This window comes from Sturnus vulgaris, chromosome 1, assembly GCF_052056855.1.
Source record: "Sturnus vulgaris isolate bStuVul1 chromosome 1, bStuVul1.hap1, whole genome shotgun sequence".
Taxonomy (NCBI): Eukaryota; Metazoa; Chordata; class Aves; order Passeriformes; family Sturnidae; genus Sturnus; species Sturnus vulgaris.
In genome coordinates, this window is record NC_142243.1 from 111,278,901 (window position 1) to 111,298,688 (window position 19,788).

The 19,788-nt window shown below is 40.3% G+C and overlaps 1 protein-coding gene across 2 annotated transcripts in view; it reads left to right on the plus strand.

Annotated features, from left to right (window-relative positions):
* Nucleotides 1-19,788, plus strand: part of TAF4B (TATA-box binding protein associated factor 4b) — a 55,967-nt gene that overhangs the window by 16,843 nt on the left and 19,336 nt on the right. For both annotated transcript variants that reach the window (XM_014874286.2, XM_088174273.1), the window contains exons 8-12: nt 40-145; nt 5,182-5,351; nt 8,036-8,166; nt 12,563-12,688; nt 13,658-13,714. In XM_014874286.2, coding sequence (XP_014729772.2) covers nt 40-145; nt 5,182-5,351; nt 8,036-8,166; nt 12,563-12,688; nt 13,658-13,714 — 590 coding nt within the window. The remainder of the gene's footprint in view (nt 1-39; nt 146-5,181; nt 5,352-8,035; nt 8,167-12,562; nt 12,689-13,657; nt 13,715-19,788) is intronic.

Here is a 19,788-nt window from a genome sequence, read left to right on the forward strand (position 1 = left end):
ACTACATGCTTTCTTCTACAGCATGTTCATTGTTTTTAGGTTCCATTCTGAAGCAAATTACCTTGCCAAGAAACAAAATTCTGTCGCTTCAAGCATCTCCTGTTCAGAAAGTGAAAATGAAAGAGAATGGAGCAACTTCCTTCAGGTAAAACTAACAATATCAGAAGTTAAGTACAGAAAGGAACAAAGGGAAGAGAGAAGTATAGAGGTGGGAATGGAGCCCAAATAAAAACAACTTTCTTCAGAAGCTTTTTTTTCTGATACATGTTTATCACATTATAATACTCATTGGCAATGGGTAACCTTAAAACTTCTACACAGATGTTAATTATTCTTAGTGTAAGAAAAGTGTCCTGGTGAGGTTCGGTTAGTTTTTCACTGACATATTTTCCATCCTATGAATGCAATTACTAATCTAGTTACCTTGTATTAAAGTCTCTAAACAGGATTAAAGCAGATAGAACCTCTGTTTTTTGCATATAGTCTGATAGCATTGAACTGTCATTCTGCTGTCATTGAACTGTTACTTGGACTGGCTTGTAACCTGTCTAAAGCTCTGTGCTGCATTTCAGAATCTTTTATTAACTCCTCTTACAAGCTTGTTTCTGTGTATACAAGTGAAAGTCTTCGACTAAATCTCTAATCATGATTTCTAACATATTCTCTAGGCCTTTAGATGGCAAGAGTGCTTAAAGCTTTTAGTTCTGGCAACTGATTAATTTTTTAAAAGCGGAAATTATTTTTACAGCTATGAAGTGTGATGTTGGAACAGAGATACAGACTGCCATAAGCATTATTAGTGTTACCACTTAAGGGCAAGTTGACATTGCTCTTCCAAGGGAAAAAAGCAGACATGATAACACCTCTGTCTTGTTGACCAGTTGACTTATCTTCTGAAAGCTGCAGCTTTGAGTGCACTGGTATAGACAGAGAGTTGCTCCTGTTTACAGTAACATACAGTACACAACAAATACTTAAAAACAGTAGTTGCCAGAAGTTGAAATGAAAAGCTTATGTTAAAGCAATATCTCTGTTCATTTGCCTTAAGGTCTTATGAAATATACTTTAGAATATCATGTGGGACGTAAGTGGGGTAGTGATGTTCAAAAAAAACACACTTCATAAATATTGTGATTAAAAAAAAGCAACAACAAACAAACTTATACACAAAAAAAAAAAAAAAAAAGAATTTTTTTCTGTGATCTTCCAAATGAAATATATTGGCTGTCTTACATGACAGATTTGAATTCTTGGAAGTCGTTCCTGAAATCATTAAGTTCATAGTGTAGGGAAAAAACTACTTTTACACTGTGATTCAATAGAGATTTCTCTTCTTGCTTTTGGATTGTGATCTTCAAAGTAGCATAAGTCCATAAGAATTTAGATAGGAAATCTCTAACTCACCTTAAATTTTCTTTGTAGAGTCTCATGTCTCTGAAGAATTTGTCTTTGGATACGCCCTTGGTGTTTCTTCTATTTACTGCTATAATTAAACTTTCTGACCTATGATCCATCAAGTGCTGATCAAGTGTGAGGCAGAGAGAGGCACCATGACCTGCTTTCAGGTTTTGTGATGAAATTTGTTACAAGCAGAGAGTGTGTCTTGTAATTTATGTGATTGTACATGTGCACTAATGGGAGTGCTCTTACTGTGCACTCCCATTGCAGTGTGTAATGGAGCCTGACTCCCTCTGCCATCGTGTGACTAGGCTAGGTTAGGATTTGAGGACATTCTGCTCACTAAGCTGTACTTAATCAGCTGCAATTGGACCTTGTCTCTCTTTACCAAGCTGGTTTGCATTGCCTAAGATAAGCAGTAGAAAGAATGGTTATTTCCTGGCCCCCCAAGGAAACAAGCAGAAAAATCCCAACAAAACACAAAGCATTCCAACCTTCTAGATGTTGTTTCAGCTGTTTCATGGACATTGCACCATCGCATGTTCAGAGATAGTCTGTTTTTTAAAAATCAAGATTTTTGTGAACTGATCTACATGTTTCTGTAAAGTACATGATGGAGCACTCTGGAAAAAAATAAATTGTGTATTTCATCTTCAAATATTCGTTTTGAATTTATTCTGTTTAACAGAGTTGTTCTCCAAAGCGCATGCAACTTTCTGGCTTGGCTGGTATTGTTCTGGCCTGGGTAGTTGTCAGGGTTGATGCACAGAGGTTTGGGTTCAGTGTGTCTTTCTAGTTTGACTCTTGGATAAAATGGAGTAAAGATAGGGGGATTCATAAGACAAGTGCGGTGGTCAGACACCAGAGGGTGCCACAGACTCATTTTTCAGGCAAATTCTTAGATGTGAGGAGCATCTGCATTGCTTGGGCTTCTTTGGCAGTGAATATCTAGCATAAATGTCTAACCTGACTTCATGCGGTGTATTGATCAGAACCCTTGAGTTCTGTTTTCCACCTTGTCCTAGTAAGCTTAAATCACTGGAGAGTTAAAACTTTTTCCTGTTCATTTCTGAGTCTGACATGATCAAACACAAAGTGCATTAAAGGAAGTGATGAAGAAAAAGGTCTTTATGGAGGGATTGCTGAGAGTGAAAGTAAGTCAATATCCATCAGAAACACCTTCATGTACACTCTGTAATATTTTAAATTTATCATAGTAGACTGATTTCTACAGCTTACTCAAAGTACACGATACCTTGCTTTAAATGATTGAAGTTTGTTTGAACAAAGAAAAAAGAGTAGTAAAAAGTATGAACTTACCATGGCTTCTGCAACTTCCATTAATCTTTAGGGAGCACTTACCTAAGGAAATATAGTGGTAATTTCTTTGGGTTAAGTAAAATAAGTGCAACAGTGTTTTCATATATTTTGTCAAAGCTAATGACTCGTTGACTTAATGCAAACTTACGCCTCACAGTGAAGAAGTTAGAACTGGTACTGAAGAAAAGTACAGGTGTGCTTGCATATAAACTCTTGTATGCTTGTACACACTAGAGAGACTGTGTGCATGGAAATAGTCAAGAAAATAGTAACCTGGTAAAGGCAGGTTATGGAGAAATGAAACTTCTATCCCTTTTTCTACATATAGATGTACATTATAAAAGTTTATCTGTTCTTTGCTTGAGCATTTTGAGTATGTGGCAAGATTAAAAGCAAAAATTATTTCCTGAAACTGCATGCTATACAGTTGTACCTGGGATGCAAGCATCCTCCCTGGGATTCCATAAACGATTCCACTGGAATGATGTGAGGTTCCAGCATCAATAGTTTATGATGTATGTTCCTGGTGCTGGTTGTGCTGATTTTGTCAGCAGATCTGTGGCAGTTGCTGTGCTTCAGTGGGTTTCTTGTCTCTGCCATCAGCAAAGAGTTCTCTGTAGTGGTCACTAAGAAGAGGAAACTGGAGTGTACTTGTGAAGATCAGTTAGCACTCAATTATCATCCCGTGAGGCTTCATTGACACGCTAGTTGAAAGTTCGGGGTCTCTGTTAGGCTGATAGAGCCTGAGTATACACTTGGAGCTGCTCAGTTGCTGGTTGAGAAGAGGTAGGAGGAGGGAAGCTGTTCTGGCACTGTTGGTTTCAGCTTTAAATTGTAACTGTGGGCAGTTAAGGGTTCTGACAGTCCTGGGATTTAAGACTTTTCTTAGCATATAATGTATTTTTGGCACAAGCCTGGTTGGAAAGCTATTGTGTCTAGTGAGACATAAAGAACTGGAGCTGGTTTGAGAATCTATTGGGTCTCCTTTTCCCTGAACACACATGCATAGGAACTGCTAGCAATGAGGGCACACAAATGGAAGGAGGGATAGAAAAAGGCTGGACTCAAGGCTGGACTCCTTTTCTGGCTGGGTCTCTCACTGGAAGTTTGCAGAAGAATCTTGCCAGAGAAACATACTGGAACCTAGAGGAGAAAGTACATCTATAGTTTAAGAAAAAATCCTAACATTTTCTTGTGTCTTTTGAGTATTGCTTAACCTCAAGCCCAACTCATGTTCTAATAACTTTAGCTTCTACCTCTAGTCAGTCAAGGTTAGCCTCCAAGAAATATAATTTCACCTTAGAACAGCAAATATCTGGCTAACCTCTTGCTCAAAAGTTATTGAGTCCACACGGTGTTTTCTGAAGGTGAACTTTATCAAACCTTGTCAGAGAACACTTTTCAAGAGGGTTGCGTGTGTGGTTTTGTTTTCTGTGCTTTTCAAATAAAAAGACATTCAGATTGAGTGAATTTACTTATCTGTCCTAATACCACAGATGTCTGTTTTGGATTGGTCCTAAATCCCTGAAGCCACCATTAGGGCCTTTGTCACACTACAAAGTAAAAATGCTTTCTTTTGATGATCTGAACTTACTTGATAATAACTTGGATTGTTTCACTGCTAAAGTAGTGCAAAACTTCTTCCATATAAGATTCATTCGGTACTTTAACTTAAATCATCTCTAAAAAAACCCATCAGGCTGAAACACACAGGCTATTACAGCTAGTCTGAATGATGTTCACCCTAAATATGCCAGATTTGAGTTTTTGTTTTGAACATATAGTCCAAAGCTACTCCATGAGAATCCGCCTAACGGTATTACAAGCTGAAGCTCTGGCACGGTGCTTCAGAAGCTGTGGCATCTTCCCCACTGTGTATATAAGTATGGTAGGACTGATCCAACGTACAGGGTCTGGATTGGTTCTGGTATGTAATCAAGGAGTGTTTGTATCCTGTGTTTTAAGGGAACTCGCTAAAGAAAACTGAAGATCAGGTCTGTGCTAATAAGCCTGTGCTTTAAACCTCAGTTTGCAAGATAGGCATCTTGGTTAGAGAATGGGCCTGTTTGTAGTCCAGTGAGTCAACATTCAGCTTTATTCCACACTTGGTTCTACCTGGTGAATTAGTTTTAGAACAAATTTCAGGCTGCAACAGTAGTGGTGCAGGGTTTGGGGTTGTGGGAACTTTTAATCTGGGTTTAACTCAGTCCTAGGTTTCCAAGCTGGCTCAAAATTTTGGTTTCATGTAAAGGATTTGCATGCCTAGCAACTGAGGCATTAGCCAAATTAATGTTTCAGATGCACTTTGCAGAAGTGTGAGAGCTTTTAGGAGCTCCCTGTCCACACCCACACTAAACATCTGTTGTATATAGGATATGTGAATATGCTGCTTGTTGATTAGTCGAGACTTTTTTTTGTGTCTATCCTGAACAAAGCATAAGATGTTGGTGTCCTCTTTTGTAGAGATGAAGATGACCTAAATGATGTGACTTCTATGGCTGGGGTTAATCTCAGTGCAGAGAATGCCTGCATTTTGGCAGCAAACTCTGAGCTCATTGGTACAGTGATCCACTCCTGTGCAGATGAACCATTTCTGTCTTCGGAAGCTCTTCAGAATAAGATCTTGAACATAGGTGAGAACAAAGCATACATAGCAGACATGTATGGATCTAGTGTTTCCTTGCCTCTTTCATCAGCCAGCCTCCAATCTTTGAAAAAAGACATGGAACTATTAAGATCTGCCATCTCAATTCATGTGTTTCTGCCAAACTATACCAAGTTTTCGCTTCCCTTTCTAGGAAACAACTGTGCTTTAAGGTTTTCTTTACATGGAAGCAGTCTGAAGCACAACCAGAAAAAAGAAACTGATGCCATTTAACATGTGAGAAATGAGCAACTTCCTTACTCTTAACAACACTTAACAACCATAAAGGTGCTGGTGTCAAAACACTTAAATGTGCTTTTCTGTCTCAGTAGCTTCTAACTTGATGCATTACACTGACTTCCCTAACAGTTTTTGCCTTGCTCAGCCTCGTCAGGTATATGTACTCTATTGACTAACACTAGGAAGATGTTTCAAACTTCCAATACACACAGCACAGACCTTTGTTTATGACTCCCTCCATGGAAAAACTTCTGTTAATTTTATACAAAAGAGGTGTCGAAGCTCTTTGTATAGTGAATAATACTGTGAAATGTACATTGAATGCCTGTGTTACAGGAAGTTTCTAGTGTAGATATCATTTCAGCTGTTACCTCTTGAGCAAAAATAATAAGTGTTGCTTAGCAATGTTGTATTATGCCAGAGCAGGGAGTAACAGCACACTGGCTGGTCCCACTGCTGTTGACAGCAACTCGATGCACATTGCTCAGCTCCTTGCTCGTGCCCTCTGCCCAGTACTTGCTGTACTGGAACATTGAGTTTTACAGCTGAGCATCCAGAAAAGCCTGAATGTGCAGTCACAATTCTGTCACAGTGGCTTAACCACATGTTCACAAAGTCTTTCTGTTTCCACACACAACTGGTTCTTAGTCCAGAGTGAGCAGCTAGCCTGTGACAAGCACGTAACCTGCGAGTGCTGTCTGTGGCCTTGGTGCTCCTGCCCCGGTCAGCCAGATGTCATCTCGAGCTGTATGGGGCATAGTGAATGCTGTGTTACTAGTGGCAAAGGGAAAATACACATCAGACCTGGTGCCTAGAAGATGTTCTCAAAATTCAGTAGAAGATTAATCAGTCATTCTTTGGAAATGGATATAAGGGAAAATAAAGAGCTCTGCAAAAACAGAGAGAGTATTTCTAGAATAACTTGCTGGTTGTGGATGTAAAGATGGTATGTTGAAAGATGGAAAACAGAAGCCTGGCTGTTTCATAGCTAGAGTGGTGGTAGTTCAAAATTAATAATAATAAGAATAATAGCAATAGCAATAATTCATGTAATAAGTGCTTGTTTGCAAGGAAGGGGATGCTGCCAGGGAGTAGAGCAATTCAGAAAGTTAACAGACTGCTTTTGAACCACCATCTTTGGATTAAGAAACGTGTGTGTGTGAGTAGGGAGGTCTTGAGGTTTTGAGGGATTTTATTTTGTTTTTAAGTTGGTGTTTCTGATAGTCTAGTGAGAAGCTGCAGAAGAAGTATTGGAAGGTGCTTGAGCAAAATGAGCTTGGCACTCAGTTAAGTTACAGGCCAGTGCTTACTGATCAAACAGGAGAATGCTTTGATTGTATCTGGGAAAATATTCTAGGTTCTCCCTGCCTTGTGAGATTGTCATTCATTTTCAGTTACAGTAGCGAAAGCAAATGAAATAGGTGATTAGTTTTTTTTACAGTGCGCTGTTTATCCGTTCTTAACACTTCAGTTGGCAGTAAATACCGAAATGGGTTTTGAAGGCATGCTGTATATTGCATCATAAAGTATTACAGCTGCTGTAAATGCAGTGTAGGGCAAGGAAAAGTGCTTCTGACAGGTACAGCGTATGAGGCATGTGGAGCTGCTGCCTGCCGTGCCTACCAGGGAAAAGCCGCTGCCGCCCAGGTGTCTGGATGGAGCCGCGCTGAGTGATGGATGGTGTCAGCCACGGGAAGGCTCCTGTGTCAGCAGCCTGCAGCCGCGGGAAGGTCACAGAGGTGATGCCCAGCTCTGGGTGCAGGGCCAGCACAGCCTTGCCTGGAGCTGTCACCAGCCTCGGCCGCAGCTGCTGAGACGTGGAGGATCGGCGGCAGCCCGAGAGGAAGGGTTGGAGGTGGTGGCAGGATGACCCCGGCTGGGCTGGAATCGGCGCTGTCCGAGCGGCTGCCGTGCCTTGGCTGGGTCTGTGTGCCCCGTGCCGGCCGGTCAAGGCAGTTTGGAGGGTCTCGTGTGCCTGGAGAGCGCTGCAAAACCCACTCCTGCTCGTCAAATAAATGTCATGAGTTGTTAACAAGCACGGTGTCAAGCAGGGCAAAATGTAATTCTGTATTTTTTTAATTACTGGAATTAACAGAATATGGCACTAATTTCTACAGCTACCACTTCTCCCCCTCCCTGAACATGAAGCTTGATTTGTGTTCTTATTAACTTTGTCCTATAAATGACCTTGCAAGGAGAGTGGTTCTGGAGGCTAAGTGAAACAATGTCTATATTTTCTGAAGCTCCGGGCTAAGTTTTATTAATGTAATGTCTAAGATCTTTGAAGTTGTGACTTTACCAGGAAAATCATAATCTCCAAACCTTTATTCATAATGGGTATGACTTCCAGGGGGAACAGAATACCTGCTGTGCTAATTATTTCAATTATCAGCTACTACTAAAACACGTAATGGATTTTCTCTGCTTCCACAGGTAAAAGGCATGACATTATGGAACTTAACTCTGATGTTGTGAACTTGATCTCCCACGCTACACAGGAGAGATTACGAGGGCTCCTGGAAAAACTAACTGTAATTGCTCGGCACAGAGTATCAACCCACAAGGTAAAGGAAATCATTAGCAAGTTTTGCACAAAGTTTTCCTGCTTCGCAGCCTTGAAGGTAAACCTCTTCCAAGTGTGGGCACGTGACAGGCAACATTTGTGTTCTCAGTATCTACCAGAGGCTGGTTTTAGCTGTGTCTAACCCAGTATATAACTGTTCCATTTGACATGTTGGACAGGTGCTCTTAAAACCCAGCATAAAACTAAATGCATGTGTTTCTTCTCTTCTGTAGCAGTGGTGGCTGTTACACAAAGTCTCTTACATGGTAAATGGAAAGCTAACTTTGAATGCTCTTGATGATGGGTTGATTTAGGAGCTTGTGTTTTCCTTATGCATTTACTGTTGGTGGAATTGCAGTCAGTATTGGCTCAGTAAAAAGCCTTTGGAAGCTGATTATTTTACTTTTAGAAAGTGCTCCATGAAGGCAAAGGCCCTTTTCATCCTAAGATTTTTTTTTTCATCTTAAGTTTTTTTAGCTTCATTCAGTATAAAGTATATTGTGTTCCAGTGAGCTAGTATCCCTTAAGATGCTTGTATGGTGCAAATGAGAAGTGATAATTTACTAGCCAAACCAGCTTTCTTTTTCCTTTTGTCATTGAATAGCAAGATACTAGTCCTTACTTCTTTCAATGTGAAGCTGTTTTAGAAAAAAAAGAAGAGAGAAGCAAATGTATCTGTCAACTCAGTTTCCTGTTTGTTCAGGTTTGAGTTTTTTTACAAGAGCTTTATACTTAATGAAATTTAACAAGAGCAGCCAACTGATGGAATAGGAGTTATTTTTGTACTGAACACTTTTTATGGGCTTCTCAGCACTAGAGCAGCAATAGTAAAGAGGAGCAACTATTTGGAAACTTCTTACTATTTACGGTGTTGTCTAGAGCAGTTGGAGTATTCTGTTCCTTGCCAGAAGATGTTCTGTATTGATTTTCTTTTCTATTACAAGTACAGAGTTTTGTATGAAAAGGCTTCAGAAATCTGCACATGTTGTATGTTGTTTTGTCCAAACTGGGAGGTACAATTGAGCTTGTGAGCAAATGTGAGGAGGAAGCTGAAGTCCTGAGTAACTAGTAGGACTTAGTGTCTTGCAGACACCAAGAACAGAAGGAAATGGTTTTGGACAGTAGGCTGGATAGGGCTAGTTTCTTTCTCATTGAACTAAAGCAATAGAAAAACAGGTTTTTGTCTGATTGAATTGCTGGAAGCAATGATAAGATTATAAGATTGCAATAAGCTGGCTTTCTTTTCCTCTTTTCTCAAAAGCAAAACAAACAAAAAAATCAAAAGTAACGGGCACAGTAATCTTAGAGGCACAGATACCCTCTTTTGTTAGGAAGATGGTATTATGTGACAGAGGAGGGTCCTACAGGATTACATTTGTGAGTAATGTTATTGTGAGAGATGCTGAGAGGCTTTTGGAAATCTTAAGTTCAAGAAGAGAACACTGCAGGGTGCTGGAGTCCTGTTATGTGTTAATATAGGTACTTATACAGCCCTGTATTCCATTTTCCCCAGTGCTTAACCCCTGTTCTCTTTTCCCTCATGGCTTTTCATTGGTACCCCTGCATGATGTGGGCTACATCTATGACAGATAAATTCCAGAGCCTTTCCAGGAGGGTTGGGTGGTTTCTCCATAAGGCTTTTTACTGGCCTGTCTTCATTACAAAAAGACAGTAATAGGCATAGATAGGTGTGATGAAACCGAAATAACTGTTGTTAGGGTAGGAGTTGGTGTAAAAAGGCCAGTAATTCATGGGATCATACTCGGGAAACTCTTCCTTCCCAGTTTGCTCAGCTCATGCCTAGCAGCTTTGATCTGATAGATAGCCCTGCAGAGAGAGTGAATTGGCAGGGTAAAAGCTTCATGCTATGCAGTCATGTGGACTTGTCAACTTTTGTCCTTTTTTGCTAAATGTAAGAAAAAAATTATAATTAGAAGTCACTGACTTAATTGGGATAAAACTATGATGGTGTTCTCTTTATGTGAAGTAGGAATAGCCTTTCAGATGGTTGGGAGCTGCTCTCTGTGATGCAGCTCTTGTTGCAGTGCTCGTATAGAGCCTTTGGAAGACCATAAAGGGAAAGGGTTTTTATGTGGATTCATCTCAGCATGAAACAGCTGCCATGCTGCTGTGGTTGGAGCCCCTGAGCTCATGGCTCCAAGAGGCATGGTGAGGTGCTGAGATATAAATGATGCTCCATGAAAACATTTTCCCCTAATGCAGTAGCGCTAAACTAAACTGCATTATCTGTAGGGCCATAGGATGTGGGTGATGATGCTTCAACAGAACAGTACCGGCTGCAAGTCATGAACAGGGCTACAATGTAATGTTTTCTGTCTCAGCAATTCCCTGCTAAATGGCCACAGAGAAGTTTATTGAGTAGAACAAAATATAACTGCAGGTGTTCCTCTTTTGAAAATCCCTGAAATGAGCTATCTTAAAACAGGTGATGAGCTGAAATACTGTTATGGATGCACCTATTTCTTGTCCCATATAAGATCATGGTAGTGCATTGGGGAGTTTCTGTTTGAGAGACTTACATTACTGGTTGGTTTAGGGTCATGGATTTGTCTTAAAATATGTAAATATCTGGCTATTCCAGAGCGAAACACTTCTAAACTTTGGAAAAAATAATCTTCTGGTACTACAGCTTTCTTCTTTGTCCTTTTAAAAGGATTGTGGCATGGTCTTGGATTATTGTAAGCTGCTGCTTCAAAACAAGTTGTACTGATGTACTGAGAGTGACTCAAAAATAGTGTATGCTTTGTGGGGAGTGGTTAAAAAAAACCTGAGCAGTGACAGAAGAAGGGGGGAAAAGGTTTTTTGGGCTTTTTTGCAGAGCCACAAGCGCTGCTGGAAATGTTTCTGGTTGCAGCACATGGTGTGTTTTGAGCCACAGTTGGTAATACGTGACAGTGAAGTGGCTCATTGAAAAGGATCAAACCTAATACCAGAAAAGGGATTGATTTCATGCTCTGACTCAATCATGAAAATTCACATTAGGAGACAAAAGTGCTCCACAAGAAAACTTTTACTTTCCTTCTTTTCATAGTGCACAACTGAGTGTGAGAAGAAGAGTCTGAGTGTAGTATCCTTGAAAACTAAAAATTGAGTAACTGAAGTCACTGATAGTCCATCTACTTAACATATAACCTTGCCTAAAACACAACTGTAAAATACCTGTGCTTCTTTTAGAATAGTTTTATGTCAGAGTTGTTTCATTACAATGTGAGATTAGGGTAAGATAGAAGGAAGAGTTGCTGAAAGTACTTAGTGTGTTTGGCTGATAAAAGCCCCAGGATAAATTTCTCTGGGAAAAAAACCTAGCTGACAAAGTAACAGAGAAAGAAGACAACTGTAGGACGTGCACTACAAAGTGGTACAAACAGGTGGCATGGACATGCCTCATCTAGAATGGGCTCCTTGTCTTGTGTTGCCTAAGTGCCCTCTGGCCAATGCATGGCTCAAGAAGCCTGTCTTTGGAAGAGCAGAATAGTAAAACCAAGCTTTTCATTGCCAGTTGACCATGTTTTGGATCTTTCCTTTCTGAGCTAAAGTAAATGTCAACTCAGGCTTTCCAGTGGGGGCAAAAATAGAACGTAAAATAAACTACTGATTGCTATTCTTTAGACCAAAAGGACCTCAGGAAGTCAGGCAGTTTCAGTGCCTGTGTGTCCAGTGATCATGGGACTAATACTAATCACCACTGTTCACTGGCCCAGCTTTGTACAGGTGTCTGGACCAGATGACTTCCTTAGGTTACCGTTCAACATAAACTATCCTGCGACTTGGAAAGCATTCACGCAGGCAAAAATACGTATTCTGAAAGCTATAATAAACTGTATATAATATATTTCACCTTCTTAACCCCTAAGATTCATTATAACTTGTTCTAAACCACCCCTCCAATACATAAAGCATCTTTTTGGAAATATCAGGTGATGCTTGTTTCAACTTCTGCGTTAAATGGCTGAAACTAGAACACAAAGCACTAGAAAGTTAAAATGTTAAATTCTAGATTTTTTTCTCTTCAAAGGAAAAAAGATATTCCCTGCTGCTTTACAATTCCTTTTTCTTTTTCCTAACATGTTTACTGGATATGAAGTTGGTGGTTTAAAACAAAATTTCAGTCTTTAGTCTAAGGTTAGGGAAGACTTCTGTTGTAGTCAGTATAGACTGGATGTTGTTAATGTCTCTTGTTCAATAACCTCTTACTAGTCACAGACACATGGAAACATGCTTCAGTGGAGAGGAGATGTGTAAATGACTACCTACCACCTGAAGACTTTCTAAAACAGCCCACACTTTTCAGCTTTGAAAAATAGTGTTGTTCTTTTCAGACTGTTCCCATTAGGTTTATTAGCTCCTGGTTGTCTATAACAAACTTCTTTTTTCAGGGAAGTGATAAGTACATCGTATGTAGTGACACCAGAGCACAACTGAGATTTCTTGAGAAGCTCGATCACCTAGAAAAACAGAGAAAAGATGAAGAGGAACGTGAAATGTTGCTTCGAGCAGCCAAGGTAAGACCCTAGGTTTCCAAGGAAGTAGTCATGTCCTCTAGGTTGGTGACCATCTTCAGGTTTCTCCTACTTCTGCTTTAAATAACCATTTAATGCTTTAACCATTAACCCCGTGACTGAAAATCTATAATGTTTAGGACAATCGAGGCTATATGAAAATGATTTAAACTATTTCCATTTCCTAAAAAGTCCACAGGAGTTCTTTGAAAGATGTCATGGGGTAAACTCCTCTTTTGAGATTATTCCTACTGGTCAAAATGAAGTAAAAATCTATAAATGTCCTTCCTGTATCTCTTTTTTCCCCTGAAAGAGAAGCCTGGTGAGATCCACCACTCTTGCAGGTGTATTTGTTTTCTGTAATCCAGTTCAGAAGTCTAGCCTTGGAGCTGGTACCACAGCATCCATGAACTTTTGATGGAGTTGTTGCTAGTACAGAGTAAGTTTCTTCTCTCTTCCCTCCCCTCAGGAAGAGAAGGAAAAAAAGACTACAACAGTAGATGTTGCTTCATCAGCTATGACTTGACCATCTTCTGTTGATTCTTTTCTTTTGGTTTTATTTCAAGCCAAATTCTGGAGCCACTTGGGTGGAAGCCTGATCTAGAGTTGAACGAACTGTGTTATGCTCGCATGAATACAACTCCCTTTCTTTCCTATACTTCCTGTCCTTTTTAAGTGTCTGCTGCTGACATGAACAACATCATGCCTAGACTGGACCTGACTGACAGTGTTAGCATCATTTTCAGCTTAATCTTGCCTCTGGCTAGAGCAGAGGCAGCCGGCCCAGATGAGGAGGGGTGCGCACGTATGTGCGTGGAGGGGGATGGAAGCCAGTCTGGATTGAGGCATTCACCCCTGGAGCTAAATCTTTCAGTCACCAGAGAAAACTGTCATTTATTAAATATTTAACAGATAGGATGGTGTTTGGACGCCAGTAATTTCTATTCAATCTTTTTCCTCTTCCTTTGGTAGAGCCGTTCCAATAAAGAAGATCCAGAGCAGCTGCGGTTAAAGCAGAAAGCGAAAGAGGTAGGACTTTCCAGTTACCATGCTTGCCTTTGTGTGTTGAGAGAAGGTTGGCAGCCCTGTCCTGGCAATTAGGTCAGGGTTTATTTTGCTGCTGCATACCATTTGCAGAGGCCTTGGGGAAGGACAGGAACTGCCACAGGCAAGGGCAGTGCTTCAAATGAGGTCAATGAATTATGAGCTCTCTTTTTTTAACATTTTATTTTTGCAGTTTCAGTCCTGTCTCGAAACAGTCCTTTGTAAACTGCAGCAGTACACTTGGTAGGAATATAATGTGGGATTAAAAAAAAAAAAAAAAAAAAAAAGAAACTTTGAGATTTAGCATCTGGGACCGTACAATAGGCTACATTTTTCCAGGGTAATTGTTCGTTTTGTAAATCTGATACTGCTTATAATTCTTTGGCTGGGAGGCGGTACTGGGATTTAGTTTTAAATGGAAAACGCCTCTGGCTTTTAATTTTCTGGGCCCAGCAGTTTTCTGTTCTGGAATGGAGCCCTTGTTTCACACAGTTCATGTTTAGCTGCAGGGGTTTTAGTTTATAGCTTAGACTGGTTAAGCTTTTACTCCCAGAGGCCTCTGCATAGCAACTGTAGAAATCAACAAATAAGTTCATTTATGTCTGCAGCCTCCTCTCAGTAGCTGACTTTTTACATTTCCCAATATCCATTTCCTGACTTTTCTAGCCTGAGAGAAAAAAGCTCCACTAATTGGAGCTTATTTTAATTGAGCCTTAATATTGGATCTCACTGGAGTTGCCCCCAGAGCTACTGGGAACAGAATGAAATGAAAGTACCTAAGGTTGAAGATGTGTGTGCGTGTGTATGTGTGTGTGAAATTTTTCACTTGACCTACAGATTCTTGTCCCTGCTGAATAAATCATCAAGCCTGTTCACATTTCTGATTAAGGATCTGACAGCAGACGATAATAAAGACAATTGAGGTGTGAGACGTGTGATACAGAGCTGAAGAAATTGGTTTCTATAGTTACTTGACTGATTTCATGCAATTTTTAAGGATCTTTGTGCTAAATGAGAGTGATTTTCTGAGCAACCTTTTTCCTTAACTGTGCCTCTTGAACTATGAAATTTGTTGTTGCTTAACATTGCTGCACTTGGCTCCTAGGTGCCAGCAGCAGCAGCAGCAGGTTATTTATGAATGCTTTAAAGGCCCTTATTGTTTGGATTAATGTAGGGGCCCAGGCAAAACAAATGGAAATCCAGTAAAACAGTATTTGAATCAATGCTCTGGATTTGCACCATAGTAGACAAAATTTGTAAAATGAGAGAGAAGGAACTTGCTTTACTATCTATCTTTTAATTTTTTGCTTCTGCCTACAACTCTTTCTTCATTCCTACAATCTGTGAGTACAAAGTTGCCCTAAAGCCCTTCCCAGTTTGCCCTCTAGTGCCACCAGGATCAACAATCAGTGGGTGATGCTAATCTGTCTTGTTTTTGTAGGTGACTTTACCTCTGCATCATCTGATCGTTTCTAGATGTACTTTCTTTTAATAAAGACTGCAAAGTAATTCATTTATGCAGCTTCTTTTCTCTTGTTTTCTGAACAATAATGTGTAAGATCATGAAAAATATTCTGTGGTTTACATATTTAGAACACAAAGTTAGGTTAGATTCATTGATATTTTTCATGAGATCTTTTTTAAAAAGTGGCATTGTGGTGTACAAAAAACGGAGCCAACAGAGCAGAGAAAGCATCTAAGTTTAGAGCTTGGTATTCTAATATGTCCTGAATTCCCCTCCTTCAGTACATTTCATCTTGTGCCAGACTAACACAACCTGCATCACTCTTTATCCTATGTGTTTCTCCATGCTGTGCTGCTCCCAGAATGAGTCTCCAACTGCTCCACCAAAAGAAGAGGATGCAGATGTGCTTCTTGGGGCAACATAGATCTTTGTGTTGGTATTCACTTACCCTCTGTCCTGCTGCTTTGTTCTCTGGAGAATGAGGCAGCCAGAAGCTTCTCCAAGCTTCACGTGGAGAATGGGGACATCCACCTTCTGTGCCACTGGTGCTTTTTCATCTGAGACCATCTCAGGATTGAGTGGAAATGAGAGCAAATGCAGCTGGAAAAAATTAGCACTTCATTGATAGTTTGGAGAAAACTGGTCAGCACACATTTGCATTGAAAAAATGTGAGCATGAATAGGACTGAAATAAGGGCAAAATGAAAATCAACAAATATCTCAAGACTAAAACTGGTAACACAGAAGCATGGTGTGCAGTGTGATGAAGGCTTGAAATGGCTTACCCTTGTCTGTCTGTCTTGTCATGTTGTGGTTATAGTCTGCTGCTAAGGAACCAAACTTGGAAACTTTGATACTTCTGTCAGCTGAAATCAGATGCTTCCAGGTCACTCCAGTTGAGTATCTGCTGGAAAGCCTGATCTGATTGTCTGCTTATAGTTCTTTAAGAATAAATATGGACCTGCCTTCTTCAAAGCTGTCTTTTACATGTTGATGGTGACCCCCTGGGAGAAGGGAGATGGTGTGAAGTGATGTCACTCTAGCATGTTCTAAAGCAAAGTTTCCCAAAATGCAGGGTATACATCCTGACAATGAATACTTATAGATCCAGGATGTGCTGTCATCCAGTAGCTGGAAGCAACATTTTAACATTGCTGGAAGTACATCCAGAGACTCTGCAGTGGATTCTTTTATCCAAAAGGCTATACATAATTGCTGTGACCTTTTCATCCTTTTTGCATGACCTATTGCCTCAAACTTCCTCTATGCTAAGTCATTTACTCTCCTATATTCTTAGCCTATGTACCTTGCCATGAATTAAGTCTGTATTTATTTCGCTCTTTCACCTGTTTCAGCAGATTTTAATACCTATGGAAAGTGCACATGCCTTCTGAGACAGCTGCAAGGTTTGCCCCAAGCGGCTGCTTTGTTGCACTCAAGAATTTTGTCCTTACTCTCCTCATGGACCAGCTCTTTGTGCAGTGGTGTTCCTGCAGTCTGGGTAAATTACCCCTGTTTTTCATTCTGCTTTATCTGCTTCTTCAGACTGAGAAGATGCAGTCTTGTCACTGTCCGTGATGTTTGCACTATTAAACCATAACTTTTTTTAGGTGGTTTCTGCTATTTCCTGTTCTACTTTCTACAGTGCTTCCAGTTACAAAGAAGATGTTCAGTCGATATGATTCTTGTTGCTGTATCTATAGGTTATCTGTGGCTTCATCCCCTTTCCTGAAATGAGCTTTCCTAAATTAAGTAGGTGTAGAATACTGTCAAATGTGCAAGCCAGCCATATGAACAGTGCATCCCAGAAGACCTGTAAAAATGTCAGTATTAAACAGTATAATTCTAAATATAAACTCTGATCCCTTAGAATCGTTTAGTTTGGAAAAGACCTCTATGATCATCAAGCCCAACTGTTAGCCCAGCACTGCCAAGTCTTGGACCATCACTAAACCATGTCCCTAAGTGCCACATCTAAGTATTTTTTAAATCCCTCCAAGAATGATGACTCAGTTACTTCCTAGGACAGCCTGTTCAAATGCTTGACAAGCCTTTTGGTGAAGGAATTTTTCCCACTTTCTTTATACTTCTGTCCATCCTCTTCGAAAGTGAATGTGCTTTTGTAGTATGCCTTAAGGAAGCTGAAGGCTGAGCCTAGGCAAACCTTTCAGAATGTATCTAGGCAAGATACCTGCTTGGGGTTGAGCAGGTGAACAGGTATTTTACTGAGAGCATCTTTGCTTATTTCCATGGTAGCCACCTTTATCCCTGCTCTTACCTTGTGTCACCTTGCAGCATCTGTCTGTGCATAAAGGGGAGCAGCTGCATCTTGAGCTAGGGGAAGGAGTGTATGGAGCAAGCACCCGATGGACAGCAGATTTGCCTGCTTGCCCCATTCCTTGCTCTCTCAGCAGGTCTGTTCACTTGTGTCTTGGCTTGCAAAGCAGGATGTAACCAAAGTATGTATTCTATCACCATCTGTTAAAACCAGGTGGGGTAGTGTTCTTTATCTTTTCCACAACCCATCCTTCTTCCAGGGAGGTATCTTCTGTTAATGGCCCATTGAGTCCCCCTGCATGACTGATAAAATTACATCATCCCATTGGGAGATGCTCCACCCACGGGGAGGAACCAGGCATTTCCTACCTAAAGAAAATCTGAGATTTGGAACATCAGAGCAACGTTTTTCCACTGGATTCCCAGAGGAAAACCAGATTTTCCACATCATCACTGGACCTTCGGAGGAAAACTGCACCTTTCTACAGGAGCACTGCTTCAACAGAACCACATCTGTCACTCCAGGAGGACTGCAGCCACCATTTAATGGGACTGCTACCAACACCCTGACTGAGGGGGGGGTGTCAGGTTGTATTCTGACTCTGTCAGTGTTTTGGTTTGGTTTTGGTTTTGGTTTGTTTTTTTGGTTTTTTTTTTTTTTTTTTTGTATTACTGTATTTTATTTTTAATTTTCCTAGTAAAGAACTATTATTCCTACTCCCATATCTTATCCTGAGAGCTCCTTAATTTCAAAATTATAATAATTCAGAGGGAGGGGGTTTACTCCATTTCATGAAAGGCTCCTGCCTTTCTTAACAAACACCTGTCTTTCAAACCAAGACAACTTGAGACTGCACAGATATTCCACTCCCTTGTTACTGCCTGCTTGATGCACTCGTGCATTTTTTGACACAGATACAAGATGGCAGTAGATGAGATACTGAGAAAATTGAATACCTTTAGTATCAGCTGACTGGGAGGAAAATGACAAACCCTAGGGTATTTGTCGAGACAAAACAACCCCTATAGAAGACATCAAATAAAGAGACAGCATGATTCCAGTGTGTTCTGGGTTCTTACATAGTAATGACTGAATTTTAGTTGTTCCATAGTATCTTTTCAACAGTTACCATATTTTTTTTCCCGGTCTCATATAACCTTCTAAGTCCCTTATTTCCTCTTGCAGTCTCAGGTAACAAGTTACTGTAACTTGATTCTTTGCCGCTTGCCCTACCACCTCTAACTCACATTTTCAATCTGTTTGTTTTCTTTTTCCTCTTGTGCTGCTTCTCTGTCTGGTCTTCTGGACCCAATGGTTCAAATTATTGAAGACCACTCTTGTGGCAGGGCAGAAGTTAACCATAACCTCTCAAAAAAGCAAGTACAGGATGCTGTAAGCAAAACAAGACCTCATTGTGATCAATTGGCTTTTTTTATGAGCTTTCAGCATCATCCTAAGAACTTCTGCTTAATTGCCTGGTTTATATTATCTTGATTGTTCTGTAGTGTTTCTTACCTGCTTCTGAATGTTTTGAAAAACAAAAAACCAAACCACAATAATCAAAGAGACATAAATTTTATTAGCTGCAATGCAGCCTTACAAATTACAAATGGCAATCGTCAGAGATTGTTGCATTAAAAGTCTTGTAGAAAATCAGAAATAGAAATTCCACAACGTGCTAGATTATTGGGTGAGCTACAAAGTGAACCAAATGCGTGTTTGTGACACTTATACTGGTGTTTGGAAGGAATGTAAGAAAAGAGCATATGAGACACTACATCAAATACCCTAAAACCATCTGCCTGAAAGATAAAAACTATCTTTAGTGAAAAACAGCCCCCCTACAAAACTCCATTAAGCATGTTCTTGGATTTGCAAATAGCCAGCCTTTTCTCAGTTTGTCTGAGAGACAGAGAATGGACATGTAACCAGTTGCAACTATGGCCTTAGATCAGAAATTTGCTAATAGAGGAAACTTTAGGGCTGAAAGTATAAAATGATAATGAAGATCCAGAGAGTTGTCTGCCAAGAAGTGTTGGGTGGACTGCATGATGAGATGGACAAACCTGCCTGCTGATGGTCATTGAACAGTCTTCTCCTAAATGATAGCATCTGAAACAAAACCCGTGGAATACGTTGCATTGGTGTGGGGTGCTGTAGTCTGTTTCTTGTCCTTGCAGCAAAATTAGCCTAGGCAGTATCTGAAAGCACACAGAGAACTTAATGCCAGACACCCAAGAGCTTTTCTCCAAGTAAGGCAAGCTGATGGGATTGCACAGAGGAAATCATGTTCCAAGTGTCCTAGAAGACACAGAA